The 23,079-nt window shown below is 39.7% G+C and overlaps 2 protein-coding genes across 4 annotated transcripts in view; one reads left to right on the forward strand and one right to left on the reverse strand.

The window, feature by feature from the left end:
- Nucleotides 1-18,601, forward strand: acanb (aggrecan b). Of its 2 annotated transcripts, none has more exons than XM_017690203.2 (18): nucleotides 1-173; nucleotides 4,071-4,150; nucleotides 4,707-5,090; nucleotides 6,158-6,332; nucleotides 6,642-6,769; nucleotides 6,861-7,154; nucleotides 8,428-8,763; nucleotides 9,244-9,433; nucleotides 9,601-9,728; nucleotides 11,213-11,503; nucleotides 11,587-11,676; nucleotides 11,761-13,329; nucleotides 13,427-13,543; nucleotides 14,089-14,247; nucleotides 14,336-14,418; nucleotides 14,538-14,682; nucleotides 15,009-15,191; nucleotides 16,296-18,601. In XM_017690203.2, exons 2-18 carry the CDS (start codon nucleotides 4,078-4,080, stop codon nucleotides 16,379-16,381), a joined length of 4,431 nt encoding a protein of 1,476 aa, XP_017545692.1. In that variant the 5' UTR covers nucleotides 1-173; nucleotides 4,071-4,077; the 3' UTR covers nucleotides 16,382-18,601. The 2 variants fall into 2 exon arrangements, with proteins under 2 accessions (XP_017545692.1, XP_037396386.1); XM_037540489.1 differs by having other exon boundaries at nucleotides 14,092-14,247.
- hapln3 (hyaluronan and proteoglycan link protein 3) overlaps nucleotides 18,217-23,079 on the reverse strand; it is a 10,684-nt gene continuing 5,821 nt past the window's right edge. For both annotated transcript variants that reach the window (XM_017690199.2, XM_017690202.2), the window contains exon 5: nucleotides 18,217-22,324. In XM_017690199.2, coding sequence (XP_017545688.1) covers nucleotides 22,038-22,324 — 287 coding nt within the window. In that variant the 3' untranslated portion in view covers nucleotides 18,217-22,037. The remainder of the gene's footprint in view (nucleotides 22,325-23,079) is intronic.

Raw genomic sequence — 23,079 nt, forward strand, 5'->3', positions numbered from 1 at the left:
TCTGCTCCCAGCACACACCGGGAAGGCAAGCAGTCAAAAACAGCAGAATCCAGGACTTTCAATTCACCCGAGCAAACTGACAGCAAACTGCTCCTAACCCTGGGTCACTGTAAGGAGCTAAGACACAGCAACAAGAGCAGAAGACACAGGAAAAGGATAACAGTAATAATTTGGTGAGTTTCATGATCTTAAGAATTTTGTTGCTTTTCCTGTATAAACCTCACCTGTAATAAAACTGTCTTATCTCATTACACCCATATGTTACTGTTTTCTTTAATGTTTAATTTAACTTTAATAATCAGACACCTGACACTTTTCTTGATGATGCTATACTCAGTTTTTTTTAGAAAAGTCTAAATAATTTCTGCTAGATTATATTAGACTATATGTCTTTTTTGTTTTTAGTGTACTTCATTATTATGATTTAATATCAAGAACAGACTTTCACCAGCATTTATGCCTTTTTCACCGAATTTTACACAAACCATAGTATCTACTTTTAGTAGTAGTTTTTAGTAGCAGCACAAAAGCTTACTTTGATCAGCGTACTAAGCATCAGTAGACTATGTCATCCAGTGATCGATCACTCCCCACCTTTGCTTTTTTATTTTAATTGTATATTATATATATATATATATATATATATATATATATATATATTCACCTTGTCCTCTAATTGAAATGAAAATGAAATTTCATTGTAAATCAAAGTCCCTGTCTATTTTTGTTATTGCAATGGCTCTATTTACTGGCATTTTTATTGTTTCCAGAACAAAAGTTTTTTTTTTCAGTTGGTATACAGTTGAAAATTTTTACCATGAGCTACTGCTCAATGAAATTTTATGGAAAAAAAAAACATTATGTGGCTTGAAATGTCTATCTATACAGCATATATAAATGCATTCTTATAAGTAAAAACTTGAGTCTACAAATTGTGATATTACCCATCTAAACTCTCTAAAATCTCTATGCGTCAGTATGGTATATTGGATTGGATTGGATTGGATTCAATTTATTGTCATTGCTTATATTTACCCAATGCCTCACTATGGTCCTGAAGCTGGTGACCTACCTGCGCCTGTGTGCACGTGTGTGTGCGTGTGTGTGTGTGAATGTGGACTCTGTTCTTCCCTTGTGACTCTCCCGGGGCTTTGGTGGGCGAGGGCCTCCAGTGGAACACAGTGTGGTGTTTACATTGGCTATAACGCCAGCCATGGCCCATGCACACAGCCCAGGTCTCGAACAAACCTCTGCTTATTGGCCTCTACCTGATGGGAAAGGAACACACCACAGTGTGTGAATGGACACTCTGTAGAGGCGTCCACCCCTCCCTTCTCCCCAGCCCGATGAGCTCAGAATACAAGTGCAGACATGAAACTGCATTTTTTAAACCCTGCATTACTCTATGCCTCATTATGAGTGTGATTTGCCACAGTCAGCATTTATTAGGCAGCTGGCCATAGGGGCTACCTGGCTGGCTCACTTAAGGACAACTTGTAGCCTGAGAGGCATTAAGAAGAACACTCCAGTTGCAGCAGGGTAGCAGGTTATGGCAGGACACAAACATAGTACACAGTTAAAAATAAAGGTTCTTAAATGGTTCTTGGCCTGGATGATTAACCAAAGAACCTTTACACTTCATATTTAGAGAAATTATTCTGTAGGAATCATCCACTGAGAGGATCTTTATGGAACCATATGTGGTTCATCCATGGCATTCCACCAAAGAACCATTAAAAAAAATGTAATGTGTAATGAGGTCACATTCTCATCTCAAAGTCCCAAAGTGTGAAAACTGTAAAAATAAACTAAAGCATTAAAAAGAAAACATAACTATTGCATTAGCAAAATACAGCTCTGTCTTGTAAAGATGAAGTTATTAAAATCTCTACTTTTGATTGAAATATCTAAAAATGGTTTAAGTCATTTAAACTTTTCAGAGTAGTAATTATCAGAGTAAATTATGCAATAATTGATTGATAATTTAACTCTTACCTACTAATACCTAGTATATAAACAGCACGCATGACCAAATGTAAAATAATGAAAATCTATTCATATTTAGAGCTGTTGATCCATTGACATGTTGCAATATATTTCATTTTAACATAAAAGTTTGAATAGTACAAAATGCAAGATTATTTAGTGTTTAATTCCTTCACAATATTAATGGTATTAATGAGTTTTTGCATGTTCCCTCTTGCTGGTAAAAATAGTAGGGGTGGGAAGGGTGGGTGGGGTTAACTGGGTAACTGACGGTGATGTAATTTGACTTTTCATGCCATTTTACTGAAAGATGAGATGTCCGTTTTAAGTTTGTAGAAGCCGCACCATCTCCAGATCAACTCTGCACAAAATTTGCATTTTAACTGAAAATATATATGTTGTCTGACTTCTCTTAAAAATGCCACCTCATTTCTATAAAAAACAATTGAGAGATTGTGACTGTCCACACCTTCAAGCTTCACTTGTACACTGACCATTGCGGAAGCTGGTCAGACTGCTGAAGGCTGATCCATTCATCCTTGCAATTTTCACTGATCCTTCTCAGCTCCACACCGACCTGTGACAGAGAAGTAAACACAGTGCTGTATCTCCAGAGTGTGTGGAACTCAAAGAATGTGTCTGCTGTAATGGCCACATCTGTTTAGAGGTGTTGGTGTGGGTGCTGAGATGGCTACTCTTGTATTTGCTGGTGGTGAAAATTGTAAAGCTTAGTGTTTGTTTATGAGCAGAAAAGTGTGTGTGTGTGTGTGTGTTTGTGTGTGTGTGTGTGTGTTCTTGTCTTGAACACCATGGCACAAAATCAACTCTTTACAGAAGTTCTCACAATGATAGAATAACATCACATTTTTGCTCAAATGAGGACATTTTGCACGTCCTTCCATGAACATGTGTTGTTTTCACTACAAATGACATTTTCTTGGAAAATGTCTAAAAGAGCAGAAAAATTGCCTTTTGGATTCTGACGTTACATTTAGTGTAGTATTATTTGGCTAAAGTAACATAAAATTAATCAAAATCTATGGAAGTCCTCACAAGTATAGCAAGACAAACATTTGTGTGTGTGCGGGCACAAATATTTTTGCCTCTCTGTGTGAGTACTCTGTTTTACTCTCTTAATTAAAGACCAGGTGTCACCACAATGACAGAAAAGGATGAAGATTTGACATTTTATGAAAAACGCGGAGAAAAACATGATCTGACGCTGTGGGGACATTTTAGGAAAACACAAGAATTCTGACATTATGGGGACATTTTGGGAAAGTATGAGAATATGTTAAGAAATTTTTAATATTATGGGAACATTTTAGGACAACATGGAAACATTTTAGGAAAACATGAAATTCTGACATTGTGGGGACACTGGGAACATATTCTGCCCAAAACTAAAATAATGTCTTTGATCATGAAAATGACATGGTACATGGACGTGTGTCTGTATTTACTTGTCTGTTCTGTACATTTAGTTAAAGAGTGGACATTATATGTAGAAAATAAAATAAAAATGAAATGTATTAACAAAAAGAAACATTTGCAAGTAAAAATAAAAAAACGAGGGAGGTTAGATAAGGCTGAGGCAGCGTGTGATACTCGCTTTAGATTCCGTTGAGCCACTGCCACTAAACACAGAGATACGACAGCCTCTTCCTGTAGCGTTAGAGGCTCTGATAGAAAGCTCTGTGAGGATACTGCCAAGATGAAAGTTGCTCAGTGCATTTAAAAGAGCTTTATTCAGGCACGACCGAGCCGGGGCCAGACAGGCAATTTTACACACAGGAGCCCATTATCACTGCATCAGCAGCACAATGACCGTGTTTTTAACCTAATGAGGATACAATTATTGCCTTTTCCCTTCTGAATACACATACAGTGTCAATAAAATTCAAGCTTTAATGATGAGAACATTTCCTATACTGAGAGCATTACCTACTGTGAGCTACACGTCTGTAGTGAAGGAAATCATGCAAATTGGCTTGTTATGAAATTGATCAAGGACTCTGATGTCATCAAATATTCAAAAATTTAATTCTTTGTGCTGATTTATTTCCCTTTATATTGATTTACAGGTAAAACATGACTGCTTTGCTTCTGCTGTGTGTCTGCCTCAGTGTCGTCTCTGCATCAGTACTGTTTGGAGACATGGATGGTGAGCTAAAACGCTCTGAGTGAGCTTTCTGTTGGCAACCATGACTCAGTGTCTCTGTTACTTTGTGAACAGGCAGGACATTATTCCTATAGTCTATGTACCTAAAATGTATGGTTCTACAAGGGTTCTTTAGTAAGGAAAATGGTTCTATAGGGAAGAAATCAGAAATGAACATTAGATAATATGACCCAAAATTAAATTATAGTCACAGCTTCGGAAGATGATCTATATATTCTTAAAATAAATCTGGAAAACATCCTGGAACGTCATAGGTTGTAGTACAAGAACAGATAGGCCTAATTCTTTTGAGAAAATACATTTAAAGAACAATGATGAAGAATGTTTTTGGGTGATAGAAATGTCAGAAATTGCACTGTTGTAACTGAATTATTCAGTAAATACTATGAATTTTTCAGTAATTCCTATAAAACTTACCTGTACTTATAAGATTATAATTATGAAATGAATATTTCCACAGTGGATGCACATACAGGTTCTTGCTGTTCAAGGGTTTTAAGAACGTGTGAGAAAGTGGAAGTATAATTTGTCTTGCCAGATCAGGACAGCACACTGAGTGTGAGCATCCCTGTGGAGCAGCCACTGCGCCCCCTGCTGGGTGGGAAGATGGTCATCCCCTGCTACTTCCAGGACAACACAGTCCACGATCCTGGTGCCCCCACCATCGCCCCCCTATCCCATCGCATCAAGTGGAGCTACATTCATAAGGGCCAAATCAGCCTTGTCCTGGTGGCCACTGGAGGAGTGGCGCACATTGAGACAGACTACCTGGACCGGGTCACCATGGTGAATTACCCTACTATGCCCACCGACGTCACCATAGAGATCACAGAGCTGCGCTCCAAAGACTCTGGGACATACCGCTGTGAGGTCATGCATGGCATCGAGAACAACTACGACTCAGTGGAGATGCAGGTTCAAGGTGCTGCTCCACACATTTCATAAACAGCAAAATGTGTAACTTTAACAGTGATAAACTAACACCTCACTTTGTCTGTAGAGGTTTCCAGTCACTCAGCTCATTCAATTATTTAGTAGCAAGTTAAGGTGACTGGACCAGTTTACTCTGCACTTCCTTTACAATATTCTTTTTTGTTTTTTATGTATGTATAAATACATTTTATGCTACATACACATTACAATTCCATAAGGTTCAAATTGTTGATAGGATGCTGTGAAAATATAATATAATATATTATATAATACAATATAAGATGTCAAGAATGATGAGCAGAGCCATAGATGATTTTAAAATTATTGAGAAAGATAAAGCTTTGAGAAGTAAGTGATAAAATCTTGAGCCAAATAATGAAAAAAATGACCATAAACAATATATAATTAATCATTTATTAACTTCTTATTGTTCCCAGAAAAAAATGTGAATATTTCACTGAAATATAAATCAAACATTTGAATAAACCTTCTGGTATGTAGTTCATGATATTTAATCCACACTGTTTTATTATTATTGAGCAAAATTATAATAGTTATTGACCCCTTAAAATCACAGACTTACATACTAAGGCTTATTAAATCAATAACTGAAGGGACCTCAGTGCAATCCAGTTGTCTTAGGTTATAGAATGTGTGATAAAACTTTGGGCCTGGACCATGTAAAATCTTAATATGAATTTCTAGCGGTGTAACGATTCACAAAATTCATAACTCAAATTCAAAACAATATAGTGGTGTCTCAAATCAATTTAACTAAATAAGGAGTGCCTGAAACTCCTTACAATAATATGTCATCTTTTTAGTAGAGCATTTGACATTAAAGTACACAATATGAAATAAACGCAGTTCTTTTTAGTGTGCTGAACTACTCTAGCTACATACTAACAGGCTAGTCAGGACAGTACATGCTAGTACAACACAATACAGTGCACTGTTACATGCCCAGTAAATTCTTGTTTCGTTCATTTCATAAACTGGTTACTTGCTAGAGAGAGTGGAGCATATATGATTTTGAGGTGGAAGTCTTCTATGCAGGCATTGTGTTCCACTATCGAGCAATCACCAGCCGCTACACCCTGACCTTTGAAGAGGCCAAGGCAGCCTGCATCCAGAACAGTGCAGTCATAGCCACACCCGAACAGCTGCAGGCTGCTTACGATGATGGCTTCCATCAGTGTGACGCAGGCTGGCTTTCAGACCGAACTGTCAGGTACTGTTTGTCCGCTTATGTCCTTTCACAAAGACTGTGTTGAGTGTATTTGTAGTTTTAGCACTGCTTTATGTAATTTTCTGTTACTGACACTAAAATCAATATATAGCTCATGGAGCAAAAAAAGTAAAACATGAAATAATTCATCACTGTTTAAGCCTTTAAACATAAAGCCTAGCCAGACATGTATGACTCAGTAATTACTTTAAAACTAATACGTTTAAGTATAATATATGAGTGAGAAATTGCTCACATATATGCCCTCAGTGTTTAAGTTTATGAATGAACCATTATTAATATGTCCCTTAGGTACCCTATTCATGAGCCAAGGGAGCCTTGCTATGGAGACAAAGAAAATTTCCCAGGTGTAAGAACCTATGGAATCAGAGACGATAACGAAACGTATGATGCGTACTGCTTTGCAGAGAAGATGTCAGGTAATGAAGGGATGTTAAGGGCATTGTTAAGAGGTAGAGGTAGTGCATTACTTGTGTTTTCACCCTTTTACTGTACCTCTGTGAATTCCAGGCAGAGTCTTCTACTCCATGTCTTTTGAGAAGTTCACCTTTGCTGAGGCCTCAGAGCAGTGTGCCAAGCTTGGAGCCCACCTGGCCACCACAGGGCAGCTGTACTTGGCCTGGAAGGCTGGGATGGATGTGTGTAATGCTGGCTGGCTGGCTGACAGGAGTGTGAGGTACCCCATCAACGTCGCCCGGCCACAGTGCGGTGGGGGGCTCCTGGGGGTGCGGACTGTATACCTTTTCCCAAACCAGACAGGCTACCCTCTCCCGGAGTCCCGCTATGATGCCATCTGCTACGAAGGTGAGCACAGAGGCCAGATTTAAATTCTAAATGTCTCAGGTGATTTCATTACTGTTTCCATGATGTACAGGATTTTGTTAGAGAGGAGCTTGAGCCTAAACTAGCATCTAATATATTAATTGTCATGTTGTGTGACATTCTGTGGCACAGCGCTGTATCCCTAAGCTGATGTAGCAGCTAGTAAATAGAGAAGTGATGCTTGGCTTACTAGCAGTAAAGTTAGCTGTCTGGCTTCTTTCCGCATTAGCCAGTTAGCGGGGAAAAAAAATCAAAGAGCCTGTCCTCAAGTACCCACCCCAAAGTCCTTGTAGATTTTCCAAAGTTCTTCCCACCCATGACATATCATCAGAAGGGGGTTTCCTAGTCCTTAAACTAGAAAAAACTGATGTAATAAAGTGCATGAATGTTATCCACTTTTTGTGATGACAACACTCAAATATTTTAGGAGTTTAAACAACAATTGGGCCAAAAGCATTTCAGCATAAGTTTTTAACAATGGTTTGGAACAAACTGTCAAAAACAGTGAAACCTGTTCTTCATAACAAGGAGGATTGCAATTAAAGTGGAACTCCACTTGATGAGTCAGAATTGTTCACAGTGGTGGTGATGGGAACCAGATGTCTGAGGAGTTTAATGCTTCTGGAAGCTCCCTCATAGAACGTTATTACTAGCATGCTGCCTGATGTCTAACACACTGTTTAATGATGGTTGTGTGATAAGGTTTTGGCTTAAAATGTATTTTAATCCATTTATTTCAGTCCATTGACAGAGGAGGGATACATGTAGGGTGCTCTAAGGCAAAATAATCCCCAAAGAAAACACATTTTTATCTGATTTATCCCTATTTTACGATTATCAGTGCTAAATATAAAAAACACAGAAGACGTGTAGGTTCACTGGTGGTTTTGGATAATAAATTAAATGGCTATATTTGTGGTTCCCATCACCACCACTGTAAAGAAATGTAAGTTTCTCTATAGTGAACCATTTCTCTGAATGACTTCATTTATATCTCAAATGAACTGAAATTCAAATTGACGGAATTCCCCTTTAACACGAAGCTGAGTGTTGTAAAATATATAAATAAAAAAGAAATTTTAGCTGTCTAGTAGCTCAAGTCTTTGCAGGCATTTTTCTTTTTTAATTAAAAAATTAAAAGTGAAAAGGGGAAAATCATATTTTAAAGAAGTCAAGGGGTCTCTAAAATGTACACATACATCTTAGTATAATGCCAGAAAACTGCTGCAAGTTCTGCATGTGTTTTACTGCTCAGGAGAGGAGGAAGTACCTAGTCCACCAACCGCAGGGCCTGAAGTATCTAGTCCACTGACCCTAGTACCTGAAGTTGACATCACCACAGAGCCTGACTTCAGCGTTGGCACGATCACCTTCCGCCCTGACGCCTATCCTGAGAATGTTACCAGTGAGGTGGAGATGCAAGGGGAGCTGGTCACTCAGGAGCCCTGGAGCACCACCACCATTGAGGCTCCCCTACCGCTCCCTCCCTCCATTATAGGGAACATCACAGAGGACGTGGAGGATGTGATTATCGTGGCTACAGCTCAGCCTGGTTTGGGCCGTGAGCAGCCTAGAGACAATGTCAGCACTGGTGAGTGAGTGCACATGTTTGGGATGCTGTGATGGCACCGTAAATACTGGAAAAGACAGATTCGTTTGAAGTATTAAGATCTGGATTAAGGAATGTTATTGCTTTTGTTAGTCTGAACTGTTGTTTTGTTTTAATCAGAGGATAAATTCTACACAGCCTGGTTAACCAAGTTAGTTTCTGTATGCAGTAATTTTAGAGTAACAGTGTGAATACTGCCACTGCAAAATAAAACTGTTTTCACTGGTTAACATTGTAACAATTTTACAATGTAATTTGTCCTCTAAATGTGAGAGCCACTCATTACTCATTATATCTTGGTTCATTAAGGGGTTGGAAATCCTATTTAAGCTGCTGTGACATCTACAAGTTATCATCAGTTATAAAAGTGGTCTCATCATCAGTTTCTATTAACGTCATGTTCTTTGAATGTTGTCCCCCATAGTTCACTAACATCTAATTAACAGACTCTTTCCTTCTCAGTTTCAGAATCTAAAGGCATAGTGTTCCACTACCACTCAGACTCCAAACACTATGCTTACACTTTTGAGGAGGCTCAAAGGGCTTGTCAGCAGCTGGGGGCTGAAATAGCCACCCCTGAGCAGCTACAGGCAGCATATGAGCCTGGCCTCCATCAGTGCAGCGCTGGGTGGCTTAAAGATCAGTCTGTCAGGTTGCCATTTTACTTTGTATGTTTTCATATATCTCCAAATTGAAGAGTTAAGCAAAGAGTAAACAGAATACAAGTTAAAGTTGCCGTGTTTTTTTTCTGTACTGATAATAATGGAACTGCTCCAGGTGTGGTGATAAGTTACAGCATATTTTGTCTCCTCTGAGCAGGTACCCTATTGTTCATCCTCAGTACAAATGCTCTGGAGATCAGGGGGATGCTCCAGGGGTCCGCTCCTATGGGGTCCAGCCGGCATTTAAACGCTATGATGTATATTGCTACATGGACCAAATAAAGGGTAAGACTCATGCTTGATATTTTAAGCATGCACATGTATCCTTTTCAACTGTTTGTTTATTTCTGTTTTATTATGGTTATACAGATTATCATTTTGGACAAATTTGTGACCAGTGTTTTTGTTCCATTGTAAACAGTCTTTCTCAGTTAAAAAATATTGTATGAGGTCATTTTTTAACTTTACATAATAGAGTTAAATGCATCCCAGTAGGCACAGTGGTGCAGTTGGTAACACTGTCGCCTCACAGAAAGCAACTCAGTTCTCCCTGTATCTGTGTGGGTTACAGTCCAAAGACATGCAGTCATGTCTGTTGAAGACTTGCCCCTAGGTGTAAATATATATGTCAGTGCTTCTGCCCTGCGATGGACTGGTGACCTGTCCAAGGGGTTTCCTGCCTTCTACCCGATATCCGCTGTGAAAGGCTCCAGCACTCCTCGTGACCAAGAAGGATACATGGCTTAGATAATGTGTTTGTATATATGGTCAGATATTAAAGGAGATAAACTTGGTAACCAGAAACCTTTAGCTACAGAACAAATGAGTGCTAAGTAATAGCTAATGCTTATGAAATTTGATTAGCTAATCTAACAGTTAGGTAAAATGGCACATTGTGTGGTGTTAGGACAGTGCAAATCAAGATTCCAACACTGAAATCCCTTTTGTCTCTATTTCTAAGTGTAAACATGTTTACTAGCAGAGACATTATGAAGTAGGACACCAGGTGGCTGATTTGAATCTTGTAATACTGTTTGCGGTGAAAGTCCCGCCCTTCAAGAAAAATTGGCTTGCTGGTTATGCTGAGAGCGGGAAAATCTCTCTCTCGTTGTGGGATCTGCCCAGAGTAACCCCAAAAAACATTTATATTATATTTTACTGAGCAAAATTCTACAAACTATTTGAGGTTGTTGTCAGGTTTTTCTAGTGATTTCAAATATGTTTTTGAAATGATAATTTGACCTTCAGTTTCCCCATTCAAACAGATAGTCTGGTCATGTATGATTGGACGTATTGTAAAGATAGCTGGCAGGTGAACAGGATTTTTTCTAAAGACTTTGCTAGCACTAGCATTGCTAGCCTGCCGTTTAATTAGCTAGTACGCTGTACATGAACATGTATCCCAGTTGTACAGTAACAGTGAAAAATGTCAGAAAACAGGAAAGCTAACTAAACCATGACCATTCTAATACATTTGCAATTTTAGAATTTTGGTGAACATATGTCTGGTCTTCTGAGTCAGTCTGAAGTTGAAACATTTAAGGTTGCATTTTCTGTGTAGCCTGTTGTCATTTTATAATAGCATAGCATTATTGGTGGTAAGGAAAGACAGGAGGACATTGGGCATTTTCAATTTGCATATCATGCAAGTTTTTATTCTACACATTTTTAAAGGCTTAAATTACACAGTCCTTTTTGAGATTGTTTTGTGTCTAATGCATAGAGAAATAGAGTTAATTAACTCAGATTTTCTTTCCATTGTTTTTTAGGAGAGGTCTTCCATGTCAGTTCCCTGGTAGGCTTCACCTACTATGAGGCAACTGCCCATTGCCGTAAGCAGAATGCCCTGCTGGCCTCCACCGGAGAACTGTATGCAGCCTGGAGCCAGGGCTTTCATAAGTGTAGCCCAGGCTGGCTTTCTGATCGCAGTGTCCGCTACCCTGTTCAAACCCCACAATTTGGCTGTGGTGTGAATAAAACAGTTCACACTATTTACACTAACCCTGATCAGACTGGATTCCCAGACCCATATTCAAGACATGATGCCTACTGCTTTAGAGGTATAAAATACAAGGCATGTCAATGTTCAAAATGTAAGGCATGGGAATGCATCAACACTGAAGGATGCTTTTTTCTTTCCTAGCAAATCTGTCTATGATCATGACCGAAGATATGCTGAATGCCACAGGAATGGATTTCAACCTGACACACATAAAAGAACTTATAAGGCCTGGTATTGGCTGCATTAGATATCTATGTATTCCAATGTGATTAAACAGACAAGTTGCGGTTTACTAAGTTTCATTATGTTTTTCAGCTCGTCCTCTTGTCCCTCCAAAGTCTGAGGAGGAGACTGGCTCTGGGTCAGCTCCAGATGTGTCTGGCAGTGGAATCCATAGTGGTGATGTTTCTGGCAGTGGAATTCCCAGTGGAGATGTTTCTGGCAGCGGAATCCCAAGTGGAGATATATCTGGCAGCGGAATCCCCAGTGGAGAAATATCTGGCAGTGGAATTCCCAGTGGAGATATATCTGGCAGCGGAATCCCCAGTGGAGATATATCTGGCAGTGGAATCCCGAGTGGAGATATATCTGGCAGCGGAATCCCCAGTGGAGATATATCTGGCAGTGGAATCCCGAGTGGAGATATATCTGATGGTGGAATCCCAAGTGGAGATGTGTCTGGAAGTGGATTTCCCAGTGGAAATATATCTAGTAGTGGATTCCCAAGTGGAGATGTGCCTGGAAGTGGAATTTCGAGTGGTGATGTGTCTGGTAGTGGAATCGCCAGTGGAGATGTGTCTGGAAGTGGAATCTCCAGTGGAGATGTGTCTGGTAGTGGAATCTTTAGTGAAGATGTATCTGGTAGTGGAATCTCCAGTGGAGATGTGTCTGGCATCATTGTGAGCTTTGAGGGAAGTGGATATATGCTTTCAGCAGAGGGATCTGTGTCAGGGGGCCTTCAGGAAGCTGGAAAAGAGAGCGCATTAATTTTCCACCTTGCATCTGGAGATCTCAGTGGTGATCTTTCAGGATCAGGTGACATCTCTGGATCTGGACAAGACAGAAGTGGTTCTGGTGATCTTCCATCTGGTTCTGGCAGTGGAGATATGATCACCTTAATCGATCACAAACAGATTGACATATCCAGCTCACATGCCAAAAAAGAACAAGAGTTAGGGACAGGACACATTGAGGTGAGTGGATTCAGTGGACTCCACAGTGGTGACATCATGAGTGGGTCTGGCTTAAGTGGATTTCAAAGTGGTGACGTCATGAGTGGCTCTGGAATCAGTGGATTCCAAAGTGGTGATGTCAGTGGGTCTGGAGCCAGCGGATTCCAGAGTGGTGATATCATAAGCGGCTCTGGTTTCTTTGGCGTGTCATTTGTGGACTCTGATATGATTGACCTGACTACAAGACCTGTAGGAGAGCAGGAGGTGTCTGGAATTTCTGGTGAGATGTCTGGTGATGTCAGTGGCTTTCCCTCTGAAGATGCTTCCGGAATGTCTGGGTTACCTAGCCATCCATCAGGGGAGAACTTCAGATCTACTTCAGAGAGCGGGGAGGTCATCTTGCTGACAGAGGATGAGGTTATAGAAGTGACCTCCAGGCCTATTGAGAGCACACAACAGGGTCGTGGCACCCTGGAGCTGAGTGGAGAAGGCAGTTCTCCAGTGGTTCACACAGAAGAGTTTTTCACTATTCTGCCTTCTGGTTCTGTATTGGAAGAGGATATAAGTGGCAGAGACTTGAAGGAGGTTAATGGCACTGAAAAATCACTTATAAACACCACCAGCACAACACAGACCACATTAACCTACACCACCTCTCCCTCCATTTTACTCCAAACACCAGCCACAGTGGAGCAGCCCACTGTCACTGATGGTAAATATGTTAAACCAGCCACTTTTAATTCAGTAACATTAAATACATGCACATAAGCACAAGTATACTTCATTGTATTCTGACTGTATCCCTCTAGCAACAGACCCTAACCCCTGTGATCCAAACCCCTGTGGTGATGGATCATGTTTTGTGCAAGATGGAACTGCGGCCTGCCTTTGTCCAGCAGGATTTACTGGTGAAAACTGTGCAACGTGTAAGTGAACAGTGAAGTGCTGCTGCATTTCAGTCTCCATTACTAAAGTAATCCAGTTAATCTCTCTGTTTATTATTTTTTTTGCAATCTAAAAATATGCCATTAATTTTTGTTCTGTAAGTTGTTCAATAAAGGACAACCCAAAAACTAAGCAATTTAGCCCCACCCTTTCATACTTAAGTTATAAGGAGCATTTCAGCCTAGACTGCTTTTTGAACGATTTACAATGCAAAGCAGCCAATCAAAACAGATGTCATTTACATATATCAATCTTCAAGGCACAGTAACAAAAACAGCCTAAAAGAATTAGGTTGGAAATGGTCATTAGTACCCGAAACTTGCCCAAATGTATAAGTGGTTTTTATGGGAAAAATGTTAGATATGTAGCCCTTATATAAATACACACACACACACACACACACACACACACACACACACATATATATATATATATATATATATATATATATATATTATGAATATGAAGTCCCTCTAAGGTGTAAAGGGTTAACATCCTGAAAAAGCTTTGTGCGTTGACTTTGCAGCAGTACATGGATGTGAAGAAGGCTGGGTGGAATTCATGGGCAGCTGCTATATCCACTTTAATGAACGGGAGATGTGGACCGGTGCTGAGCAATATTGTCAAGAGCTTAACGCTCATTTGGTTAGCATCACTTCCCAGCAGGAGCAAAATTTTGTCAACAGTGAGTAGAAAACAGCATTAGCAAAGATATGTATACACTGTCTTAGGTGAATTGTTGCATTGCTTACTGTCTCTCTAAACCTCTGTAGCTCTGGCTCAAGACTACCAGTGGATTGGACTCAATGACAGAGACAAGCAGAATGAGTTCCGCTGGACGGATGGAAGCTCTTTGGTGAAGATTAGTTGTATTATAATTCAACTACAAGTAGATGATGACTTTATAGTGACAAAACATTGCAGTTTATGTTTCTAGTCCATGTCTAGTATAATGTTTGATCATTTTTTTTACAGCAATATGAAAATTGGAGACCAAACCAGCCCGATGATTACTCTAACTCTGGGGAAGATTGTGTAGTAATGATCTGGCATGAGTATGGCCAGTGGAATGATGTGCCCTGCAACTACCATCTTCCCTTCACATGCAAAAGTGGATCTGGTATGTGAATCTGCAGAGGTTTTTAGCTTCGTAGCTTTTATCAGTACATTGTCACTTTCAATTCCATAACAGTGTATGGAATAATAAATCTGCACCTTCAAAACAATGTTTTACTTAGTAAAACTAAAGCCTGATTCACAAAGTGCTAAACCAGCCTGACAGCCAACTCAGTATTAACTCTAACCATTGGCAAAGAGGTTGCTAGTCATACAGCTAAGCTAATCTTGTTTTACAAGCTGGTCTTACACAGCTGTTGCTCATTCATTATGTCCACTTGCAGCAATTCTTAAATGGGTCTTAAATCCTTTCACTGTCCTCCTCCTCAGTCAACTGCCGTACACCTCCTGAGGTGGAGAATGCAAGGATATTAGGAACCAAAAGGGACCACTACCCAGTCAATTCCATCATCCGCTACCAGTGTTACACTGGCTTCACACAGCGCCACCTGTCTGTGATACGCTGTATGCCAGATGGCCAGTGGGAGGAGCCTAAAGTGGAGTGTGTAGGAAGTAAGTCTAGAGTTCTACATTATATACTTGAACAGCCAGAAGTCTACTCTTTAACAGGGGTAAGAGTGCCCTTAATAATATATCACCCTGTCTGACCTACACATCTAACTAGCCAATAACTCCTGATGGTCTGCACTTGAAAAGAATAGTTTAGTGAAAGATCAAAATTGCACGATTTTCCACTTACCTCAAATGTCGTTGGTCAGCTAAGATGTGTGGTGTCAAAATTTTACTTCTTTACTTTAGTGCTTTAACTACGAGGCTAATGTAGTTAACAAACACTAGAAATCAATAGTCACGTAAATCCTTTCCATACATACATCCCCAAACCCTGCTGGAAAAAAAACAGCAGAGACCAGCAAACATTTCACGCTGATCTTGGTGAAGTTGGTCTGTGCTGGCAATGCTGACTGACCAGCAGACAAGCATCAAGACACAACATATGCTGGTTTTGGTGGTGATCAGCATGTCAGCTTATACTGCTGCTGACCAGCATGCCAGTATCTATAACACAACATATGCTGGTCTATGTTGTGTTCTCTGGACAGGAAATGCCTCTAAACCTGTTAAACCATATCCACCTCTTCATTAAGATAGACTTCTCAATGTAGTTTGGGATGCAGCATGATTTACTTTATATTACAAATTCAGCATGGATTACATTAGCAACTTCTGTTGTGCTTATTTATAATTAACTGTATCTTACATTTCTAAAAATGTATGTTTATAAATAGAAATAAAAAAAACCCTTGTCTAAAATGCCACACTGTGTTCTAAACTACACTGACAAGTCTTTACTCTAAATGGACTCATAACGAAGACCTGAAAGTTTTGGCCATGTATTTACAGAAAAGATTTGGGTGACTATTTACTTCCAACGTTTATCATCAATGTTAGCTTTGTAGCTTCAGTGATAAACCAAAGAAGCACAGTTTTGGCACCAAACATGTCTTGAGTAAGAGGAAAACTGTGTGTTGTGTATTGCTGAATCATTCCATTAATGAGTCCAAAGAACATGATAAGCTTCAAACACTGTGAGCCGGGATCTAATACAGACCAGACAACACATTTGATTGCATGTACTCTTTATCCTCCCTTCAACAGGCAATACAAACAACAGACTACGGAAAAGATCACTTAAGTGGCATTCCAAAGCGGTCAGCAGTCGAACATGGAGGAAGGTCCTCTAAACAGGATTCAAGGCCTGCACTTCAGATCATCTAGAGGACTATTGTTAGTAAAGAGCATCTCTACACAAGTCTTAATTGCCCTGAAGAGAACCCGTAGCCTCAGTAAGAGGGTAAACCTTATACAATGACGCACATTAGATTCTGTTCTGTAGTCCGCCTGGCTTATTGGTTTCCGAGTGTTACTCAGTGCCTTGCTGTTGGGGAGAAAGAAGGAACAAAGAATCTTGGTTGAGAGTTTGGTGAGAGACCGAATATCTTCCACATTAATTGTTGACATTTTTTGTTCTGAGGCAACCCAATGTCAAAATAAGATTTGAAGAACACTCTGAACCACACCATAAATCCATGAGCGGGTCATTTAAACTGAAAGATTGAATATTTTCCTCGTATGAAAATGAGCCAAAGCTCTGCGCCTCCCCAATGAAACACATTTTGTGTGGAAGTATTCTTCCAGGCCACCAGGTGACACTGTTGGTCACTTTTACGGTTTTGCTAATGTAAAGATCCCTGTAATTTAGTCACTTTACTGTTTGGCAACACTTGTGTTCTTCTTTTCTGTAGGTTTAAATGTGAAAGAAGATGAGAGACAGAGTGAGCGAGGGTCAGGGTGGTCCTAGGCCTATGAGTGACATTTGAATGTCGTAACAAGACAAAAGGCTACTGTGACTACAGCTGAATACAATGAAGTCATGCACATTAGTATTTCAAATTATATTCTTGGGATACAAATCCATTTGATTAGCATTTTCCCCTTCTGATTCATTTTGTAATATGCACAGTGTGACCACAGAAGGCAAGTTATCTCTGTGAGACTGTGAAAAATAAAACCCCTTTCATTTCCAGCGCAGCAATGTCTAGATCTCCAACTTGACCTCTTTGGGCCTGCCCCAAAAGGTGCCATAAGCCCTGCAGATCCTCCATCAGGTTAGTCTTGGAGGGCCAGACGTGATCTCATAACAAAAACACACGTCTGGGGACAACTTGTTAAATTTTTTTGTTGGATTGTGGCAAAATCTGACGCTAACCTTCCCCTGAATTCTACTAGCCCATGTTCTTTTAACGTCTAGAATGCAACCAATAACACAAGTAAAAGAGGTTAGCCTGCAAAACACTTTGCTTGCTAATGGAATTGTTTTTCCCTTTGCAACAGTTTCATGCAATGCATCTACATGATGAATATGAGTTTTTTGGGGGGACTTTTCAGCTACATTACATCCATAGGCTGACAACTGGCATGTCTTCTGTTATGCAGTGTTTATTACTCCATACTTAAGCCATGCCTTCATGAGGTGTTGGACTGGTTTAGAAATTTCACAGTTCAGTCTGCTCTCTCTAGCAGGTCTATGTACCGGCCTATATTTAGTCAACAATGTGGGGACATATAGGCCAAGATACTGAAGGTGCAAGGTTTAAAAGCATGCACTTGCGATAGACTTGTGGAACATACTGGCTATGCATGTACTGAAATTATGTTGTCAATCATAATTTTTTTAAAATTATTATTTAATAATTTGCTTATCTACTTGAATACCATCCTCTCCACCGTATTGATCAGATGGCTGTAAGCAAACATATCCACCCTAATTGGCCCTAGCATGCATCCCAAGAAATTAAGCGATCGCTGCATTGATACGAACCTCACTAACGGGCGAACAGAGGAAGATTGTGAATGTGAAATGGCACCCTGTGGCTTTAAACTCCACTCGGGCAAGCACAAACGAGAACCGCAGGGCTACCTGTGTGCCAGTTGGGACAGGCCCATTGTCACTGGAACTCAATATTGAATCTGTGATATAATTTAGTCACACTTATATGCAGTGCAATAGAAATTAAAGAAAAAAGACAAAAACACTATTTATTGACGACTACAAACTGGAAACATATTTGACTGCTGTCTTTTCATACAGGAAAGAATTTCCACATGTAATGCATTGGCTACAAATGCTAATATGCTTACTCATATTAAATGACAATAATGATGACACATTAATCTTCCCTCATCAAAACAAAAAAGTAGTTCTGACTACTGGAGTAACTGAATGTTCTCTCTAAGTTAAGTGGTGAATATTGCACTGGTTTGTTTTCTAATCGTACAGAGCAATATCCAACACTTTCACATGCACTGTCTTGCTGTCAGCTGTTACTTTCAACTATGCTAAACTGAACTCATACCTGTCAAAGTGCCATACCTGTGTCCATCAAATAAACAGAGACTACATATGTGTGTGTGTGTGTGTGTGTGTGTCTGCAGTGTTTACCTGTTTGTGATGTGTGTATGTGTGAGATAATTTCCCCCACCTGTCAGGAATGTTTGATCATTTTGCGTATTTGACATCTGTTAGAAAATGATCCTTCTCTTTCTGCCTTTCCTCCTTTTTTCTTTCTTCTATCCTTCCTTTCTTCCTTCCTTCCATTTTTCTTTGCCTATTTTTCTTCTGTCCTTGTTTGCTTCCTTCCTTTCTCTTCCTTTCCTTATTTCTTCCTCTTTTTCATCCTTCATTTCTCTTCCTTCCTTCTTCACTGTATTTCCTGTACAAATGTAGTGAAATGTGTAATATTGCAGTTGCCTACGAAAGTCCTACAGAAATCCAGGCTTGCAATGATAATTTACTACTGTAGAGCTACTACATACATACAGTTTCATATTACCAATCATTTAGAGGGAGGTTTAACAGTGTATCATGATATCGCAATGCAAAACGGAGATGTGACAACACAATACATACTTGTAGATAATGGACATTCTATTAGTAATGGCATTGACTGTATTGTCTGAATTCACAAACAAGATGCAGCGACCAACACGTTAATCCATCTAATGAGAATACTGAATTGTGAACCCAGTATCAAGAAGTGAATTGTGAGCTAAGCATATCACTGCACCCCTATTTACACTTCACATCATTGCTCAAACTCGGGAAGAAAGAGTCGTTTAAGTGTGACATAAGTTGCGTCGATCTGACTCGTCCTTTCCTGTACAGTGCACAAGAAGCCCATTCAGATCAGTTTCATCTCTAGAAATCTCAGAACGGAAAAAAGGGACAAGCTCATGAATATGCCTTTTTATGACTAACAGTGTGCACCTTCATCAGGGCAAGTTGGGGGGAAAAAGCCCAGCTTAGCAACACTGCTGTCTTTTCATTCTAAAATGCCCCCTCCTTCCATGTTTGGGAAGCAGGTGTAAATGGGACATCTTTGTAAAATTACCAGCAGTTCTATTTGCCTGGAGGTATAGGGAGGTGAGTAAATGCATTAGTGTGCCTCCCTCCTCTCTCTGTGCCAGGCAGCTCAGACAGGGCGACGCTAAGGAATGGCTGGAGTCCCAGCTCCAGTAGAGTCTCTCTCTGTGTAAACAGCGTCATCCTCCAGCACAAGTGTTTTCTCACTGAGCTTAGTTTGCCCTCTACTGATCAGCCTATGGAACCACCTGCCCTGCCAGTTTATTAAACTCGTTGGCCATTTTATTGGAAACATCTACCATATAGGCGTTGATTTCCATTGACTGGCTGTCGCCCGTCTGGTACTGCACAGTTTATCAGACGCCCTCTATACCATCTATCAGTAGAACGGGACCACCCATCATCAACAATCTGTTGAAAAAGCTTCATAGTTGCCTTGAACGGTTTCACTGAACAAACGATATGATTGAAAAACACTTTTTTTGGAAAAAATGTATTATTATCTAAAATGTTTTTTGAATGAGGTCTTTTCATACAAAACAGAAAGTAAACATCATGCACATAGAATCAGATAAATACAGTAGGTTAAAACAAACATTTGTATCATGTCACATACTCAAAGCTGTCTGGCACTTGAGAAAAAAAAAAAATCAAAGCGTTCTTAAAAAAAATCTTCATCTCTATATTTATGTGAAATATATTGCAAATAGTGTGTAAATATACGCACATACATGCCTATCATGTCATGGCTGAATGCATATCTAAGTTCCTTTACAATGATGGTCCAGTGATAAAGTTTTTGGACAGATCTTTTGCCAAGTGCAGTTTGCACAGACCTGTTCCCTGAGTGACATTTGTTTTGTTTTAAATCTAAGCTCACTGGACAAAATGAGTCACATTCATTATTTCTTTTCTGATATTTGCTTATATATGCATGGCCTTGCCTCAGTCCTGTCAAGTAAGTATTACACCAGTCCCCTGTCCATTTTAACCTAATCTTCCTCTGAGTGCACATTTAAACTAGAGTTCATACGTCCCTATTTTGGTGTTTCAAGATTTCCAATTTTTCCATCATATCTGCTGAACCAGCCACATACAGACTCCCCACAGTTGTCTTGGAATGTGGGAGAGTCAATGTTGAGTTCTGCTCAGCACAAAGTTAGTGGAACAGTGGACTAAAATGGACAGGAAGTATTTCAATCTGGTGCAATCCTTACCTGACTGGACTGGTGCAGTCATTAAGGAGGAAAGGACTTTTTCAAAATGTCTGTATAGTTAGATGGTTGAGATGTAAAGAAAGTCATCTGAAGGGAAATGCTGTTGTAGAGAAACTTACAGGGTCAGGATTGCTCACAGTGGTGGTCATAGGAACCAGATGTTTGAAGCATTTAATAGCTGTTAAAGCTACTTCATAGGAAGCAAAAACACATTTTTACAAAAATCCATTCTGTTTTATGTTAAATGTTACATATGTACATATGTTAATGTGGAAAGAGATAGGACTGATGTAATGGTGGTACATACTGGGCATTTTAAGGCAATACAGAACCCAAAGTTTTACCATTATCAACATCACACGTAAAAACTCCTGTGACAAGTAGGTTCAATGATGGTTTTGTATAGTAAATAAAATGGCTATATGTGTGTTGTAAACACTGTGTCCCCTGGTTCCTATTACCACCGATGGAAGGACATCTGAGCCAGCGAATTTCTTTACAACAAAGCATTTCACATCAAACCACCCAAAATGATTTTCAGTCACTGAATTGTGCAGACATTTTGAAAAGCTGGTGAAATACCCCTTTAAGGCAAGGGGAGATATAACCAAGTATTGAGGAAGAAATGACACGTGTGACTAATTTTTGTCTAGAGGAGCTTAAATACCATGCAAACACAGGGATTGTAATGGGAAAAGACAGCTCTGCTAATTTCAAAACTATTGGTCTAAATTCTTCTAAAAATGCTTGAAGATTCACTAGGATGTAAGCACAAGAACAGCTCAGGCTCCCTTCATATTAATTTAGAAGAATGAAAGGTTAATCATCACAGCATACAATGCCTCATCTTCATCATTTTCAGGAATTCCAGGGCTGTTCATTCACATTTGCAACTGATGACCAGTGGCCGCTTGGGTGAAACAGCTTAATTGATTATTTTTTTTGCTTCTGAAGTTTCATTTACACATACATTTATTTATCTTTGCATGAAGGGCAAAGTGAGCTACTTAAGATCAAAAACGTATTGGATAATTATGGGTTTATCTCTGTTGCTATGGTAACCAGTAGGTCCCTGCAAATTAATTTTTCTGCAAAAATGGATGGATGGATGGATATATATAACCCTAAGAAGAGCAGTTGAAAACTGCAATGTATGTAATGCCTTTAGCTTAGGTAAATATAAACCTTAAGAAGGCTATTTAACTTCAGATAAACCTTTAAGATGTTCTACGCAAGCAGCCACAGGTCTGAATCAGAATCTCACCATCTGACTTTGTGACAGTACACCCCATATTTTAAATGGTGGGGAAGGAAGCCGAAACTCCGCACTCCGGGATCCGGTGGGCCACAGTTGGGCCTGGGTCTGGTAATAGGGTAACGCACGCTCCCGTCAGCCAACCACCCAGCGTTACACTGGTCCAGCCCCACAAACTTCCAGGCTGCATACAGCTCACCCACTTTAGCGATGTGAGCACCATCCTGCATGCAGACCTCCACTGCCTCAGTAAAGTTCAGCTTCAGTGGGTGCTCCAGGAAGTAGACCTCACCTGAAGAAAAAAGAAAGAAGAAAAAGCAAGGCATTAAGACGTTTCTTTCACTTGAGTTCTAGAGGGAAGAATATTTTACATTTTTTTGCAAAGGGACTTTAATTTCTACTTAAGTCATTATTTAATTCATTACTTCACTTACAGTTTAGGCTGCTCTGCTTAATTTAATTGATACCCAATTTTGTCCTCAATTTTTGTCATTGCCAATTCCACCTCAGCTGATAGCTATGTCTCTACCAAGCTGGGAGGGTGAGGACTAGCACCAGCTTGCTCCAGGTCATGTGAAGCACAACTGCATCTTTTCAAACTGCTGCATCACTGGACAGCTCAACATGCTTGGAGGAGAACTCTTAACTGTCCAAATCTAGACGCCTGCATTGTCCAGCATTAAACTGTGAAGGGGGAAAGTGAGAGCCATCCAGCCCACCCAGAGAGAGCAAGCTAAAGGCAAGACGGCTGTGGCATTGTGAAGGATCAAACCCGATGCTATTAATGATAGGGCCAACACACGCTTAGATGGCAGCACCACTCATAACTCATAATAAAAATCATTTTTAAAAATCCAGAAAATTGTTAATTTCTCATACATAATTTAAAAGAGCTTTAAGAATTTTTAAGAAAAGCCACATCTAGCTGTTACATACTCTCATACAGACTTGCTTGTTTGGTTTCAGACACAGTATGACATACTCTGACCTATGAAATGAAATAAACAAAAAACAAAATAAAGACAAACAAAGAAAAAATGACCACTG

The sequence above is a fragment of the Pygocentrus nattereri genome, chromosome 8, assembly GCF_015220715.1.
Source record: "Pygocentrus nattereri isolate fPygNat1 chromosome 8, fPygNat1.pri, whole genome shotgun sequence".
Lineage (NCBI taxonomy): Eukaryota > Metazoa > Chordata > Actinopteri > Characiformes > Serrasalmidae > Pygocentrus > Pygocentrus nattereri.

Excerpts from the sequence above, each read along its gene's own strand:
- acanb (XM_017690203.2), top strand. The coding sequence starts at position 4,078 with ATGACTGCTTTGCTTCTGCTGTGTGTCTGCCTCAGTGTCGTCTCTGCA. Across the intron at positions 6,333-6,641 it reads CTTTCAGACCGAACTGTCAG|GTACCCTATTCATGAGCCAA; the intron begins GTACTGTTTGTC and ends TATGTCCCTTAG. Across the intron at positions 9,729-11,212 it reads CTACATGGACCAAATAAAGG|GAGAGGTCTTCCATGTCAGT; the intron begins GTAAGACTCATG and ends ATTGTTTTTTAG.